This window comes from Excalfactoria chinensis, chromosome 22 (assembly GCF_039878825.1).
Source record: "Excalfactoria chinensis isolate bCotChi1 chromosome 22, bCotChi1.hap2, whole genome shotgun sequence".
Taxonomy (NCBI): Eukaryota; Metazoa; Chordata; class Aves; order Galliformes; family Phasianidae; genus Excalfactoria; species Excalfactoria chinensis.
In genome coordinates this window covers 4,461,122-4,477,330 of record NC_092846.1, presented here as the reverse complement: position 1 = coordinate 4,477,330, position 16,209 = coordinate 4,461,122, and the positions used below count along the sequence as shown (strand labels likewise).

The window sequence follows — 16,209 nt, the reverse complement described above, 5'->3', positions numbered from 1 at the left end:
GTCACTCTCATCGCCGGCGTTGATTCGCTGAGGTGCGTCAGATCCGCGGTAGCCAATGGGAGCGAGGCGGGGAGGCGGCGGGGGAGGTATGAATGGGCGGTCACGTGGTGCGCGGGGAGCGTCGTGAGGGGGGGGATGCAGCCATGGGGGGGCGGTGGGTTCCTGGGGGCTGCTGGTGGGTTCTGAGTTATGAGGAGGGCTGGGGGTGATGGGGGAGAGCGTGGGGGGCTCATCGTAATGGGTCTGGGGGCGGCTGGTTGGGTGTGTACGGAGGGGCGCGGGTGAGGAGGACCCCGATCTCCCCAGACCCCCCCCGACCCCCCCCCCCAGTAATGAATCAGCTCCATTGGCTCTCGCTGCGGACTGAGCCGTGAGGAGGAGGAGATGCGGCCGGGATCCACCGGGATGGGGCGGGACACGGCGGGGTCCCGAACCCCAACACCCTCCCGGTGCCCCCCACCCCTCCTGCTCCATGCTGGGGGCTGACCCAGCGCAGACCTCGCAGTGCAGAACAGAGTCCGATCCCCCCCCCCCCCCGTCCTCATCCCGCAGCCCCTCGCCCCAACAAAGTCCCTTTGTGCCACCTCCCCGCTGACAGCCGGCCCCAGAATAGCAGCACGCTCACCTGCAGGGGGGGGGGAAAGCGCCTGCCCTCGTCCCCCGCTGCTCCATATTAATCAGCCCCTTCCTCCTCCTCCTCTCCCTCCTCCTCCTCCTCCTGCCGGTCCCTCCGCAGTCCGGCACTCAGCCCCGCTCCCGGCCATGACCCACCGCGGCCCCACGCTCTGCCTGCTGCTCCTGCACGCCGCCTGCCTCTGCCTGGCCCAGCTCGTGAGTGCTGCGGGGGATGGGGGGGGTTGAGGGGGGTCCCGTTGCCCGCCGGTGCTGATCTGCCCCTGGAAGCTGCCAGCCGGCTGCTCCCCGCCTCCCCTGGACCCCCAGCCCCGCTCCCACCTCTGCACCCCAAACTCCGTGGGATGGGGACAGGGATGGGGCTGAGCAACGGGGCTCAGAATTTGGGGGTCCCAGCTCTGACTTTGGGGCTCCAAACTTCAGGGCTCAGATTTTGGGATGACATTTCTGACTCTGGGATTTGTTATCCGACCTCTCCATCTTCCCATTGGGGCAGAAGGGGGGGATTTCTCCACTCTCCCCTTCCCTGCAGCCTCCTCTTTGCTTCCCATCATCTGGGAAAAGGAAGATTTGCTTTGCTTTGTTGGGATGCTCCGCTGGGCTGTGGGGGCTCAGCCTTTCCATGGGGGCTGTCTGAGATCGGGGGGTTGGGGGCCAAATGTACCCAGAGCATGAATAGGAGAGAAGGGATGAGAAGCCCTTGGCTGCGTTGTGCTGAGCAGAGAAGGCTCTGACTGCCCCATGGGGACCCACATCAGATTTGTGGCACAGAAGGGAATCAATGCGGAGTGCCCCCATGGGTGGGGGGCCCACCAGGTCTGCCAGTAGAGCCCCCCGGGGCTGCCCTGGTGGGGGGGGGATGTGGGAGCCTTTGGAATAAAGGAACATTTGCAACCAGATGGAACTTGTTGGTAACGTCTTACGGGGCCGTGCAAAAAGGTGCCGTTTGTGAGACATGGGGGGACACACGTTTGATCCCAGCCTGTGGGGTGAAGCTGAGCTGAACCACCCACCGAACCTCCCATCCTCACACATTGCTTTGGGAAACGAAGAAGCCTTGAAGGCAGCCGGGCTGTGGCTGCCAGCCCCACGTCGGGCAGCTCCCCCTGCCAGGAACGGCACAGCTCTGCGGGCAGCACCTCTTCCCTGCAACGCCCCGTTCCGATAACAGAGATTTCTTTGCAGCACTCGGAGCTGGAGGAGGGTCAGGCAGAGCTGCAGAGCTGGGGCTCCCCCGGCAGCTCCTGAATGCTGCTTTTGTGTTTAGCAGCAGCACTACACCGCAGTCCTGCATGCGGCCCGGCTGCGTGCCAGCACGGCCCACCTAGAAATGGGGCAATGCAATCTTGGCTGTGCTTCTAGAAATGCCACTGCACCCTAAACAGTTTTGGGGGGGGGCGCCCTACAAATGCTGCCCTCACCCCACTGAGCCCCTGCTCCCAATTGGGGCTGGATTCCCCTTGGCATCAACGGGCTGGGGGTGTTTGTGCCCCTGGTGGGGGGCAGTGTCCCGAATTGCTGTGTTTCTCCATTCATACCTTTGCTGGGGGGGCACCAGGGGATGCTCTCTTGGGGTGCTCACTCTGTCCCAGCGCTGCAGAGCTGTGTTCCCTGCAATATCCCCTGACCTCCAGCATCTCCTGGGGTCCGGCTGCTCCCTCCTGACCCCCATCCCCTCCCTCTCTCCCCATAGCGGGGGCCACCAGGAGAGCCCGGCCCACGAGGACCCCCAGGTCCACCAGGAGTGCCGGGAGCGGATGGCATCGATGTGAGTGCGCGGCGGCGGGGAGGGGATGGGGCAGCACAAAGGGGACATTGTGTGGGGCCGAGGTGCGATGCCGCGTGGTTCCTGCCCTGCGCTGCTCCGGGGAGGGGAGAGCCCCCCCCTGCGGAGCGAACCAGGCTTTGCACGTAGCAGCGGTGGGCGCGGGTTGGGGACCCCCCAGAACGTCTTGGGATGAGGGGCCTGTAGGACTTGCTGGGGGCAGAGCAGCAGTGCGTGGTGCTCAGGTGGTGCGGGATGCTCCGTGCTGCAGGGATGGATGCTGGGGGGCAGCAGGACCCCCATTGGGTGCCCGCAGAGCACTGACGTGGCCAAGGGTTGTGCTGAGTGGGGACAGAGCCTGAACAGCAATCCAGCTGAGTGCCCTGCCTGCCTGCTGTGCCCCAGGCTCCTCTCCAGCCCCCAGTGTTACCCTGGTGCCATTTATACCCCATCCTACAGCGGCACCAAAGCTCTCTCTCCTCAACCTGAGCACCCACAGGGTGACAGTCCCCATTTGTAACCTTCCTCCCTCCCCACAGGGTGACAAAGGCTCTCCCGGAGCCCCCGGCTCCCCGGTGAGTATGTGTCCCTCTGTGCTCCCTGATGTCTCCCCTCTTTGGGAGGAGCTCCTTTTAATTCCCCCCTACTCAACTCTTCTCTTTTAAAGGGTGCCAAAGGGGAGCCTGGAGCCCCGGGTCCAGATGGGCCCCCAGGGAAGCCAGGCTTAGACGTGAGTACCAGCCTTTGTGGCGAGCCTTAGGCACAAAGAGGAGCCCCCCCTCAGCCCCTCCTGATGGAAGCAGTGATAATTCCATGGCTGAAGAAGCACTCGGGGCTGGAGGAGATGGGCACGGTGCACACCGACCCCCTGCTCTCTCCTCTTGCAGGGTCTTACAGGAGCCAAAGGGGAGCCGGGGCCCGTGGGGGGGGCAGGACTGAAGGTGAGTGTGGGGATGGCCAACCCCCCCCCCCCACCCCTCCTGCTGTGTTTCACCCCTGACTGTCCCTTCTGTCCCCCAGGGTCAGCCTGGACTGCCGGGGCCGCCGGGGCTCCCGGTGAGTATCTGCCTTGGTGGTGGCACGGCATCGCCCTGCTGACAGCAGTGATGCTGGGAGGTTTGGGGGGCTGCAGCCTGGGGGCTCATTGTGTCTCTCTCCTCGCTGCAGGGCCCCTCGCTGCCAGGACCACCTGTAAGTGCTGGGCTTGTGGGTCTGAGGCACGCTGCCTCAGCTCGGATCTGTGCACCCCCCAATGGGGGGCTCGGCTCAGCCCCTCTCCCTCACTCGATGTCTCTCCTCTCTGTAAGGGTCTGCCAGGCCAGGTCGGACTGCCCGGGGAGATTGGAGTGCCAGGACCCAAGGTGAGGGGGCAGGAGGGAGAGCCCCCAGCCCCAGGGTCTGCCTCCCATGCCGCCATTCCCAGTGTGACCCTGTGCCTCATCACCCCTCTCCACACCAGCTTTGGCAGCTCCTAAATCCCCCCCTCCTTGGTGTTGTTCTCTCCTAGGGTGATCCTGGACCCGATGGCCCACGGGGCCCCCCAGGTCCCCCAGGGAAACCCGTGAGTATCTGCCCAGGGGGAGCTCCAACCTCTCTGCTGGCACAAGAGCTGCAGTTACACCCTGTGTACGTATCAGCACTGGGGATGCTGATGGGCTCCTTCTCTACAGGGACCCCCAGGACACATCCAAGGAGTGGAGGGAAGCGCAGATTTCTTGGTGAGAGCTGCCATTCCTTTTACCCCCATCAGGCTTTAGGGACAGCTGGCAGAGCCAGTGCTGCACCGGCCTCAAATAACCACTGTCATTTGGTAAATGGGGCTGGGGGAGCAGGATCCCAAAACACGGTGGTAGGTTCCCATGTAGCCCAGCTTGGATGCTGCGCACGTGAGCTTGTCCTTCATGCGGTGGGCACGGCTTTTCTGTGCACCCGCATCCTTCCCCAACTCATTCCACACTTGTTCTTCCCCACCAGTGCCCAACCAACTGCCCACCAGGTCCCAAAGGCCCCCAAGGACTGCAGGGATTGAAGGTGAGGAATCCCTTCCGCCCCCCCAACATTCTGTGGTTCTGCCCCTTGTGTTGCTGGAGGAGATGGGAGAAGGGATCTCCCCTGGTCTGGAGTTGCAGGCAGCTCCAGATTGCTGCCCAGCATTGGGGGGATGCACGCATGTGGGGCTGGCTATGGGGTGCTGAGCCCCCCGTGCACCTCTGCCAGCTGGCACTGAGGGATGTGGCACAGTGATGCTGTGCTGCGGGTTCTCACCTCTTCCTTCTCACCTTTAGGGACACAGAGGTCGGCCCGGTGCCCTGGGGGAGCCCGGCCAGCAGGGCAAGCAGGTGAGTGGGGTCAGCCCTGCTGAGGGTTGGGGCACTGGGGAGGGAAAGGGGGAAGGCAGGGAAGAGGTCGGTTGGAGGGAAAGGGCTGGGAGGAGGAAAAGGGTCGGGGGCTGATATTCCTGTGGAGGATGGAGCTCTGTGCTCTCCCAGGAATGTGGCCCCATCCCTATTGCTGTTCCTATCACCATCGCTGTTCCTATCCCCATTGCTATTCCTGTTGCTGTCACCATCCCTCTTCCCATCTCCATCCCACCCCCATTCCCATCCCTGGTGCTCACCTCTCTGTTCCCCAGGGCCCCAAGGGTGACGTCGGTGTCTCCGGAGAGCAAGGTGTCCCAGGCCCTCCAGTAACGTATTTATGTCTCTTTGCTGCTCTTCTCCCTGAATGCTGGGGGTGCGCATGGCCACCAATGTGGGGGGGCACGATGCCATTATGTGTCCCTGCTCACTGGGACCGGGACAACACCATCATCTCCTCCATCTCCTTCTCTATGCCACTGTTTGGGGGTCACAAAGCACAGCCCGGGGGGGATTTGGGCTGTGGCACCTCTGACTCATTGACCCGACTAAGCCCCCGGTCCCTGCTGAGCCCCCGGTGTCACGGATGGGGCTGCGGGGCCCGGCTCACTGCTGGGCTGTGGGGATTAAGCTGTGTGAGCTCCCCGAGTGCTTTGAAGCTGCAGAGCAATTACCGGGCTGAGCCCTTCGGTGCAGGAAGGGGCAGAACTGCTCCGTGGGGGAAGCAGTGCCCGTTTGGGGCTGTTGCTGTTATTGAACCGACAGCTGGAAAAGGAGCCTGCTGGGCTCAGGAGCTAGAAGCCTTGAGATGGCAAAAGTGGCTGATTTGCAGTGTCAGCTTTTGCTCTAATTGTGGGCAATCCCCCCCCACAACGAGCACTGCCAGGTCTGTCCCCAAGCTCAGCGGCTTCGCTTCCTTCCTCAGGGTCCTCAGGGCCAGCGGGGGTACCCAGGGATGGCGGGACCCAAAGGAGAGACAGTAAGTGCTGGTGGGACACGGCAGTGCTCACTGGGTGGGCACCCCCAGGTGGGGTCCCTCCGGTGGGGCTGGGATAGGAGGAATCACCTTCTCCTCCCCGTCTCTCTCTGCAGGGTCCTGCTGGCTACAAGGGGATGGTGGGGACCATCGGTGCGGCTGGGCGGCCGGTGAGTGTCCCCAGGCTGCCCCAGGTGGGTGTCCCCGTGTGCCCCTGCTCAGTGCTGTGCTTCTCTCCTGCAGGGCAGGGAAGGCCCAAAGGGACCTCCGGGGGATCCAGGCGAGAAGGGGGAGCTGGTAGGTGACACACAGCCCCTTATCCCAGCGGCTGCCTGGGTGCTGCTGCCCTCCCCGTGCTCCATCCCATGCGCTGGGAGCACTGAATGAAGCCTTTTTTTCCCTCCCACTGCAGGGTGGCCGTGGCATCAGGGGCCCCCAGGGAGATATCGGCCCCAAAGGGGAGAATGTGAGTATGTCCTGCATGAGCCCTGCATGGGGAGCAGCCTCAGCCCCCGCTCAGAGCAGCGTGCACAGCTCCTGGCTGTGGGGCTGGGGGCTCCTTCCCCTCCTTTCCTCACCCCTCGGAGCTGTCAGCCCTGACCACCGTTCTCCTTCCTCAGGGTCTGCCTGGCATTGATGGCAAGGATGGCACGCCAGGCATCCCGGGTGTGAAGGTGAGGAGCCGACATGCGGTGTTCTCCTTCCTGTGCCTCTCTCTGTTCTTCTGACCTGCGCTTTTTCCCTGCAGGGCTCTGCAGGACAGTCTGGCCGCCCAGGGCCCCCGGGGCACCGTGGGCAAGCTGTGAGTATGAGGGCAAGGAGCCCCATTGCAGATGAGACCCCAGGGCAGGGGGCTGCGTCTTGCACCATGCATGAGGTCTGACCCAGCTCTGTTCCTGCAGGGCTTGCCGGGCCAGCCAGGAAGCAAAGGTGGTCCAGGAGACAAGGTGAGTATGGGCTGCTGAGCAGCCACCCCAACCCCTTCATCCACACCACATCCCTGTGGGGCACTGGGGACCTGTCCCTGAGTGCCTGTGTCTCCATTCACAGGGTGAGGTGGGAGCTCGGGGGCAGCAAGGCATCACCGGAGCCCCGGGGCTAATGGTGAGTACAGCACCCCATGCCCCCCATTTTGCTGCCCCAAACTCCTCCATCACCCATGAGATGCAGCTCAGTCTGCAGCATCACCTTTCTGATGCTTGAACCTCCCCATGCCTGCGCTCTGCAGCCAGCATCCACCCCTCCCTGGGTGCCACCCCGGCCACGTGCCCCTCTGCAGCATCCCCAGAAAGGATGAAGGGCTGCAGGGGGGACGCAGCCACCAGGAGGCAGCTCCCTACCCAGCACCATTAACACAGCTGGGGATGTTTTCCCCCCTAGGGTGAGCCCGGCCCCCGGGGTGAGCAGGGACCGCAGGGTGTCCCTGGGCCGAAGGTGAGTGGGGGGCGCAGGGGGGGCTGCGGCTGTGCCGAGCATTGCCCCTGACTGCTCTTCCTCCCCAGGGTGACCGGGGGGAGCGTGGCCCTGTGGGAGCCCCCGGCGAGCAGGGCAGAGTGGTGAGTGTGTGGGGAGACCCTCTGTTCCCAAGGAAGGGGCAGGAGCTGCTCTCTCTCAATGCTTTGGGGATCACGCTGGGGACAGAGGGTGTTCCTATGGGCTCTTCCCATTCACTGCTTTGATTTCCAGGGGCCCAAAGGTGAACAGGGTCCCCCAGGGATCCCAGGACCCCAAGGCTTGCCAGGAGTCAAAGGAGACAAGGTGAGAACTGCTGCGGGAGGCAGAGGGAGCAGCCACTTCCCCTGAGGTTCTGGCATATCCCTGCAGACACGTTGGCAATGCAGCAGGAGATCTGTGTGGCTGCTGTGGGGGGTGGGACAGATGGATGGATAGAAGTGTCCCCTGCGGTGCAGAGGGGGTCGGGGCAGGGGTCCATGGGGAGCTGTGAGCTGAGGTTTTGGTGCACATCAGATGTGCCCGTGGCTGGCTGACCCCTTCCTTCCCTTTCTCCAGGGCTCCCCAGGAAAGACCGGTCCCAAAGGCAGCATTGTGAGTATCCCTGCATGCTGGGCAAGGGCTGACCCCTGTGTTCAGCACCCACGCTGGGGGGGCTGACACCCACTGCCTTAATACCCTTCAGCACCCAGGCTGGGGTTGAAGCTGCAGGATGCCTTTGTCCCCATGCACTGCAAGGACCTGATGGGGGACCAGGGGACAGCAGATGCAACGTGCCAGCCCTATGGGCCCCCCCCTGCTCCAGCACCCCTGAGTTGTTGCACAGAGGAGCAGCAGCTGGAAGGCAGCGGGATGCAGGCAGCAATCTCACTGCTCCTGTCCTCTTTCCTTTAGGGAGACCCCGGTGTCCACGGCCTTGCGGGGGTGAAGGGTGAGAAGGTAGGACCCTGCAGCAGGGCTGTGCTCCTGGGGCTGCATTGCACCCCACCACCTGAGGAGGGGCACAGCTGCCTCCCCCCGCAGCACTGCTACATTTGTTCTGCTTCCCCATCACTTTCCTCATATCTTCCATCCCCAGGGTGAATCGGGAGAGCCAGGACCAAAGGGACAGGTGAGTGATGGGGTGCTGGCACCGTGTGTCCCCAAACCCCACTGCTGCTCTGCGGGACCCCCACCTGGGACCCCCTATGTGAGCTCACCTCCGACACCTCTCTCCTTTCCCTACAGCAAGGCATCCAGGGCGAGCTTGGCTTCCCCGGGCCCTCAGGGGATGCAGGCTTACCTGGTGTGAGGGGCTACCCAGGTCCCCCCGGCCCACGGGGGCTGCTGGGGGAGCGTGGTGTGCCGGGGATGCCGGGGCAGCGCGGTGTTGCAGTGAGTACCAACATGGCATCCATCTGTGGGGTGATCCACATGCATTGCACCTTGCTCCTTAGCTGACAAGGGGGTGTTGAGCTGGATGTGGGACTCCAATGGCGTGGAAGGGAGCAGCTCTTATTCTTGCTGAGTAGAGCAGCAGGTTGAGCTCAAAAGTGCGTCCCTGCAACCTGCTGGGGAATGGGATTTTTCCACACAAGCCTGATGTTAGGGTTGCAAAATGGGGCTGCAAAAAGCTGCTGTGGTGTGGAGGTTGCAAACTGACCCGAGCACCTAAACCTGGGATAAAGAGAAAAGAAGGGTGAGGAATGGCACGGGATGTGCTCTGGGCTGGGACTGAGCCAGGAGCAGCCCCTCTGGTGCAGAGCAGGGGAGGAAGGTGTGATCCCTCCTCTTGTTGCCTGCAGGGACGGGATGCTGGAGACCAGCACATCATTGACGTGGTGCTGAAGATGATGCAAGGTGAGGGGGTGACCTGCACCCAGTGTGTGGGACCCTGCTGGCTGTGCTGCCCCATCCCATCCCACACTGGCCCCTCTTTACCCTACAGAGCAGCTGGCGGAGGTGGCTGTCAGTGCCAAGAGAGCTGCCCTGGGTGGGGTTGGTGCCATGGGCCCCCCCGGACCCCCAGGGCCTCCGGGGCCACCTGGAGAGCAAGGCCCCCATGGACCCATGGGACCTCGAGGCGTTCCTGGCCTCCTGGGTGCTGCTGGGCAGATTGGCAACATCGGACCCAAAGGTGGGCAGCACGTGGGGCTCGGTGGGCTGTTGGGCATCCTTCTTGTGGGGCAAAAAGCAAAGGCTCCTCTGGAGGCTCCTCGTGAGCCCGTCCCTCCTCATTTCATTCCCTGCAGGGAAGCGTGGGGAGAAGGGTGAGCGGGGAGACGCCGGCCGTGGGCACCCGGGGATGCCGGGTCCACCAGGGATCCCAGGTAAGCCCTCAGTGTGTGCTGACCATTGCACCCCTTCCTCATCCATGTGCTTCAATCCCATCCATTGTGCTGCCCTTGATGGCCGTCATGCCCCTTTCCAAGCAATGGATGACACTTCTGCTCTATGCTGGCCAACCTGACCAGTTTCATCCTGCACCTCTTCCCACCCCATGTTGCCATTCTTGCACTGCTGGTGCATCCCCCACCTCCCCAGCAGTCAGAGCAGAGCATCCCCAGTGCTGAATGCTCACATCCTCTGCAGGTCTCCCCGGCATCCCTGGCCACGCATTGGATGGCAAAGATGGGGAGCGGGGCCCACCTGGAGTCCCAGGGGATGCTGGGCGCCCGGGGTCCCCAGGCCCTGCAGGGCTGCCGGGTTTCTGTGAGCCAGCTGCCTGCCTGGGGGCTTCTGCCTACGCCTCAGCACGGCTGACAGAGCCGGGCGCTGTTAAAGGACCTTTGTACTGAGCACAGCACCAGCAAGCACTGCAAACCCACGGGAAGGCACCTCCACCAGCCACAGGAGGGACCCACGGCACAGCGGCGTGGGGAGGAACAGAGGGACCTCCATCCCTCCCTGTGCCCATCCCACAGAAATAAAGCGGCTCTGATCCAAACCCTCTGGCGGCGGTCGGTCCTTTTGGGGCTGATTTCCTGCTCCTAATTTCATTGGGTTTCTTTTTAATGACAACGAAATGGTGGTTGGACTATTGGAGACGTGCCGGCGCTTTGTTGGCTGCCGGGCGCTCACAGAGATGTAAATCTTTGTCGAATAGGATTTGTTTTTACGAACCACACCTCGAACATCAGCAGCAATTTACAAACAAAACCAGCACAGACAATAAAGCTGAGATGGATCGTTACCCAACAGAACCTGTGAGTCCGTTTCTTTGAGGTTCCTCCTCTCTCCCACCACCAGACCCAGAAGCAGGATGGATCCACATTAATTAGAGGGCAGACTCCTGTTGCTGCCCATGAGTGCCCCATTGCTGCAAGATGGAGGTGGTGCAGCTGGGAGGTGCTGCTCGCTGTGCTCGGAGCATCTGCAGGCATTGATTTGCTGCAGGCTCCGTGCTGTCCTGCAGCTGCGTGTGCACAGAAGCAACAGGATGGGGAACATCGGCCCCACCAGCTCTGGCCCATAGCTGAGCTCCCAGCTCTGCGGCCTCATGAGCTGGCAAGGCCAGCCCTGGGGAGATTAAGAAGATTATGTTTTAATTACAGCACCGAGGAAGCAGCTGCCCGATCTCTTGCTCTTTTCTTCCCCACCTGCTCCTGCCCGAGTTTCACACCCCTGATTCTCCGTGTGCCTTTTCCCACTCCCCCCAAAGGAAGGCAGATCCGTTCCTGGGGTGGCTCAATGGGGTTTGGGGCCAGCAGCCAACCCAGCCCCACATCCCACCCAGCCGGGCACTGCTGGCCTCGTGGTCACTGAGCACAGCACCCCCCCTTCTGGGGTCCCGCAGCATCGCACTGCGGAGGGGGGAAGGAACGTGCTGACAAAAGGCTGATTTAATTACTAGAATTGTTCTGATTACAGCCTGCAAACACTGTTATCTTGTAATTATTGCCAAGAACATGCCATTAGCACATGATTAAACACAACGTCTTGTGGGCTGCTGGCTGATTGTCTGATGCCTTATGAACTTAATTACTTCACGCTGGCAGGAAACGAGGAGAAGGATGGAGGTAAAGGATGGAGGTAAAGGATGGAGGTAAAGGATGGAGGTAAAGGATGGAGCCCGGGGACACACAGCCCTTCCCAGGGCCTCCCCTACTCTGCTGGGTGCCACCTGCATTGAACTCATCCTCATACAGGCTCCAGCTTCACCCTGCAGCCTCTGGTCAGCCAAGAGCAGAAGCTGAGCTGCACTCACTGCACAGGATGGGATGGAAGGTGGCACAGCAGCTCCGTACAGGAAAAATCCAGAACCTTCCAGGCTCGGGGTCCCTTCGAGCAGCTCTCACACCCCGCTGCTCGGCCCACTCGACAAGGGCACACAAACTAATCCTGACGTCTCATTAGCAGGATTAATTCTCGACCTCATTCTCCTCTCAACTGAGACACTGGCGCTGCTCCATGCGGCTGCACCGAGCCCTGCTCCCTCTGCTGGGGCTGAAAGCAGACAGCACGCTTCCCTCCTCCCATAGAACCTCACACCAAACAGGGCTGGGATGTGCCCTCAGTGCCAGCTGTGTGCACCGATAGCAGAGCAGCCCCAGCTGTGTGCTGTTGGCAGCTGCCCTACAGGTGCAGCCACCTCCTGTTTGTTCCTATTCCCCTCCCTACCCCACAGCTCTCAAAGCTTCCAATACGGAGGTAACCAACACTGCGCTTTCATTGGAGATGCTGCAGCCGGGGGGCAGTGAGGGGCTATAGGGGGCTATAGGGTCTATAGGGGGCTGTAGGGTCTATAGGGTCTATAGGGGGCTGTAGGGTCTATAGGGGGCTGTATGGGGCTGCGTGGTGCCGCTCCCCGCCTCAGTCCCCGCTCTGCCACCAGATGGGGCCAAAGCTCCGCGATCGCGGCCGTGTGGCTCCGTTGGGCGCAGCGCATCCCTGCATGCAGACACAGTCCTACATGGGATCGGGGCTGTCTCCTCCCTTTGCAGGTCCTGCCGTGGAATGGGGAGCCCCACATGGGTCCTTCTCATCAGGATCCAGCCCAGCAATGGGAGAGAACAATTCAGAGCCATGCAGGCACACAACACTTCTGCCTTGGACACAGAACAGCTCATGGGATGCCTCCGAAACACTTAAAAAGGAGCTGAGAAATGAACCTAGAAATAGCCTTATCCCTAATGACGTACCTCGCTATTGCAGATGTCCTTTGGCTTCGTTTTCTTCTTCTTTTTCTTCCTTTTCCAGCTCGGTTTGCACACACCCAACTGCTGCAGGAGGTGATGGGGTTGTGGTACCATAGGGCTGGGGCTGATGGGCTTATAGTGCCATAGGGTTGGGGCTGATGGGGTTATAGTGCCATAGGGCTGGGGCTGATGGGCTTATAGTGCCATAGGGTTGGGGCTGATGGGCTTATAGTGCCATAGGGCTGGGGCTGATGGGGTTATAGTGCCATAGGGCTGGGGCTGATGGGGTTATAGTGCCATAGGGTTGGGGCTGATGGGGTTATAGTGCCATAGGGTTGGGGCTGATGGGGTTATAGTGCCATAGGGTTGGGGCTGATGGGCTTATAGTGCCATAGGGTTGGGGCTGATGGGGTTATAGTGCCATAGGGCTGGGGCTGATGGGGTTATAGTGCCATAGGGCTGGGGCTGATGGGGTTATAGTGCCATAGGGTTGGGGCTGATGGGGTTATAGTGCCATAGGGTTGGGGCTGATGGGCTTATAGTGCCATAGGGTTGGGGCTGATGGGCTTATAGTGCCATAGGGCTGGGGCTGATGGGCTTATAGTGCCATAGGGTTGGGGCTGATGGGGTTATAGTGCCATAGGGTTGGGGCTGATGGGGTTGGGGCTGATGGGGCCGTGTTACCATGAGGCTGAGCCATTTCCAGCCCTGGGTTCTGTTGGGGAAGAAGGATCTTTTAAATGCTGAATTAACATACAAATGTAAAATAATAACAATAAATTAAATAAGAAGAAGAACCCCAAACCCTGTGAGAGCAGCATGAATATGGAGGAAAATAATTGTGCATTAATGCTAATTGAAGCAGTGAGGGCCCCACTTCCACCGTTCTGAATATGCATCAGTGGAAGAGAGAATTAATGGGACTTAAAAAAATAATCCCAACAACAAAAAACCCCCGTCCCTTATTCCTGGAAATGTCGTTAAAATGCACATTTGGGGAATAAATACCTGCTTTTGGACTGAGAATTAACCCCAAATCGCTGCGAGTGCCTGGAGTTGATGGTTCTCATCCCATTGCCCGGGATGGTGATGTTGAAGCAAAGAGAGGTGGGGATCCATAGGGCAGAATGGCTCTGTGATGGTGTCCTGATGGCACTGGGGGCTCCATCCTGTCCCCATCCCGTCTTCGCCTCTTCCTTCATCTCTATGGGGAATTCAAAGCTGTTTTCCTCTGACCTGCGTGTGGCCGCCGGGCTCTTTTAGTGCGAGCATTGCTTTCAATTGGGAACGAATTTGCTGTCGGGACAACGAGGGGGCATTGAGGGAAACTGTCTGCTGAGCTCCTGCAATTACGAAGCTGCCACAAAGTGACGGCTGTTTGCTACAGAAATGTTTTCCAGGAGCTCAAATAGCGGCAGGAGCAGGAAAAAAAAAGAATCAATAGCTCCGATCCCATTGGCTTGGCGTTACCAACGAGCCATTTGTGAAGCAAAAAGGCTTTAAGGCAACCAGAAACGATTCTGGTGTGCTCAGGGTTGGGGCAGAGCACAAAGTCCTGCACGATTCTGAGCCTTTGGAAAGCAAACCTGGAACTCCATGCAGCTTCCATGCATGGGAGGCCCCATCCTGCAGTGCTGGTGGGCAGAAATCTGATGGAGTTTGGTGCAAAGGGGCCCTACCCGTCCCTTCCCCATTGAAAGGAGCTGCTGGTTGGGGGGCACAGTGCCCACAATGCCCCCTGTTTGTTTCCTGGTCAGCAAGAAGGCATCACACCTTCATGGTACAGAAATAAGTGCTCCAACTCCATGCAAGCATCAGTCCCACTCAGGCTGAAAAGCAGCTCGATGGCAGACCTGCCTCATGCAGGCTGCAGAGTGCACAGCAGCACTGCGTACAAGCCACATGCACAGCCCTCCCCGACCCACAAGCTGTGGAGCACTGCCCCATTTCTGCCCCATTGGAGCACCTGGCTTCCCTCCTCACCCACCCCCTGCATTGCATGGGTGCCCCAAACAGGCTGCTATTTATCACAGGGTAACGCTCACTGCTTAACAACGGCATGAGGATATTACAGGAGCTGTGCAGAGCTCATCCATCACCTAAATTACATTCCTGACCATGACGGTGCCACGCGTGTTGGGAGCCGAGGAGGCAGAGATGGAAACGTTGCAGAGCTCTGCCATCACCACAGCCCCATTGATCCCATTGCACCCCAGAGGAAGCACATGAACCTCAAGGGCTCTTCTTCTCATTTTCTGCAGGGTGGAAAAAGAAAAGGCATAAAAAAAGGCATAAAAAAGGCACAGGCAATGAATGAACCCATATGCAAAATGACTTTTCCCTTCTTTTGTTTCTAATTGTGCATGCAGCTCTTCCTCTCACCACCTCATAACGCCTGATTCACAGGGATTAAAGCTTTGGGTGGGGAAGAACGACCCCAAATGTGACACAGTGCCCCACACCTCAGGCAGGGGCTGGGGCTGCATGTTGGGGATGGGATGAGGTTGGGGGGCTGCTCTTCTGTGCACAGGAAAACTGGTTTTGGGGAAGGAAAGACAAACATCTCCTGCTTATCGTGCTCTGGGTTCCGCAGTCTCCGGGCAATACCAGGAAGAGCTGATTATAAAACCTGAGCGGTGATTTTGTCTTTGAGCCGTTTCTTTGCAGTCACCTGCTGCTTTATCACCTGGGACTGCCGGGCTTTGTGTAAACAGAAATGAATCCTGATGATGCTGCTGGAGGCAGCTGCTGTGGTTCCTCGCTGTAATGCACTGAGGTGTGGGGCTGCCTTGTGTCTGCACTGCACGGCCAGGACACAAAGGCAGCAGTGGGGCAGCAGCACCCCAGAGCCCCCCCTGCTCCCTCCAAGAGGAGGATCCTGGACACGGAGGGGTGTGCTGAGCATTAAAGCCTGCAAGCAACGGAACCGAACCAAGCAGAGCCAATAGATGCCATTAGGATAACACACCAGAGGAAAGCAGGGCAGTCAGTGTGAAATCAATGCCTCTGGCCCTGCTGGAAGGATTCCCAAAGCACAGGGAGCCCCGAGCACAGCTCTGTGAGCTGCTATGGGAAACACACAGCACCTGTGGGCACCACGTTCCCCTGGGTCAGGGTGCAGGGGGAGGTTGCCTTGGAGCCACCCAGTGACGGATGGCAGCTCTTTAATTCCCCTCCTCATCCACAAACCATGATGCCCATCCAGAAGAGGCACCTCCACCACCCCGACCCAAAGGCAGAAAGTGGAGGGGGATTCCCAGCAAGAAAACCTCAAAGTTTATAGAAGGAAAACCTCATTGACGGACGCGGGGCTGCAGCACTGCTGACAAGAAGGCATTTCAATGGGTGTATTAGAGCCGGCACGCTGTCAGACTCCCCCGTTCTGAACGATTGCATTTCCTCAGAGGACGCACAGAAGCTCCACGCTTGAAAATCACGGTTCTCCTCTGCTGGAGCCAACAGGTCTCATTATCACCCTGATCTGCCGCGGCCGGCTGCTTGTCAGCGCAATGTTATGGCATAATTAAAGCCTCGCTGTTCGGGTGCAGAAAGAGGCAGCTTCGCATTATAGTAGGTTTTCTGACTTTGGATGTTTCCTTTCAGATGTGGGAGAGATAAACCCGCCGTGTCCAGAATGGCACCAAAGCTGAGCAAGGAGCAAAGCGCGGAGCTGAGCGCTTCTGCAGTGCTGGAGCAGCAGAGAATTACAGAGACTTCTTCTTTTCAATGGCAAACTCGTTATTTCACCTTGGATGACAGTGGGGTGTTTGTGGGTCTCTAAAATGAATGGAAAGCAAAGCGAAGGAGCAGAAACCAAACCCAGAAACTCACATCCGACCTCAACAAGAGGGTCGAGGGTTGCAGACAGTCCCACATCCCATTGAACCCAATGAGGAACCACAACCACTG

At 59.7% G+C, this 16,209-nt stretch overlaps 1 protein-coding gene across 2 annotated transcripts; it reads left to right on the top strand.

Moving 5' to 3' along the window:
- Positions 1-81: 81 nt before the first annotated feature.
- On the top strand, positions 82-10,363 carry COL9A2 (collagen type IX alpha 2 chain). Of its 2 annotated transcripts, none has more exons than XM_072355556.1 (33): positions 82-86; positions 737-831; positions 2,327-2,401; positions 2,938-2,973; positions 3,066-3,128; positions 3,286-3,339; positions 3,419-3,454; positions 3,566-3,589; positions 3,706-3,759; positions 3,906-3,959; positions 4,069-4,116; positions 4,373-4,429; positions 4,684-4,737; positions 5,031-5,084; positions 5,681-5,734; positions 5,848-5,901; positions 5,975-6,028; positions 6,144-6,197; positions 6,352-6,405; positions 6,480-6,533; positions 6,634-6,678; positions 6,782-6,835; positions 7,112-7,165; positions 7,234-7,287; positions 7,418-7,489; positions 7,742-7,777; positions 8,078-8,122; positions 8,262-8,294; positions 8,411-8,557; positions 8,968-9,022; positions 9,111-9,299; positions 9,415-9,492; positions 9,755-10,363. In XM_072355556.1, the coding sequence occupies exons 2-33, from the start codon at positions 763-765 to the stop codon at positions 9,958-9,960; spliced, it is 2,070 nt and encodes a 689-aa protein (XP_072211657.1). In that variant the 5' UTR covers positions 82-86; positions 737-762; the 3' UTR covers positions 9,961-10,363. The 2 variants fall into 2 exon arrangements, with proteins under 2 accessions (XP_072211657.1, XP_072211658.1); XM_072355557.1 differs by lacking the exon at positions 82-86 and adding an exon at positions 168-175.
- Positions 10,364-16,209: the final 5,846 nt, after the last annotated feature.

Coding starts and splice junctions, on each gene's coding strand:
- COL9A2 (XM_072355556.1), top strand. CDS start 763: ATGACCCACCGCGGCCCCACGCTCTGCCTGCTGCTCCTGCACGCCGCC. Junction 7,288..7,417: donor CCGGCGAGCAGGGCAGAGTG/GTGAGTGTGTGG, acceptor TTTGATTTCCAG/GGGCCCAAAGGTGAACAGGG. Junction 8,295..8,410: donor AGCCAGGACCAAAGGGACAG/GTGAGTGATGGG, acceptor CTTTCCCTACAG/CAAGGCATCCAGGGCGAGCT.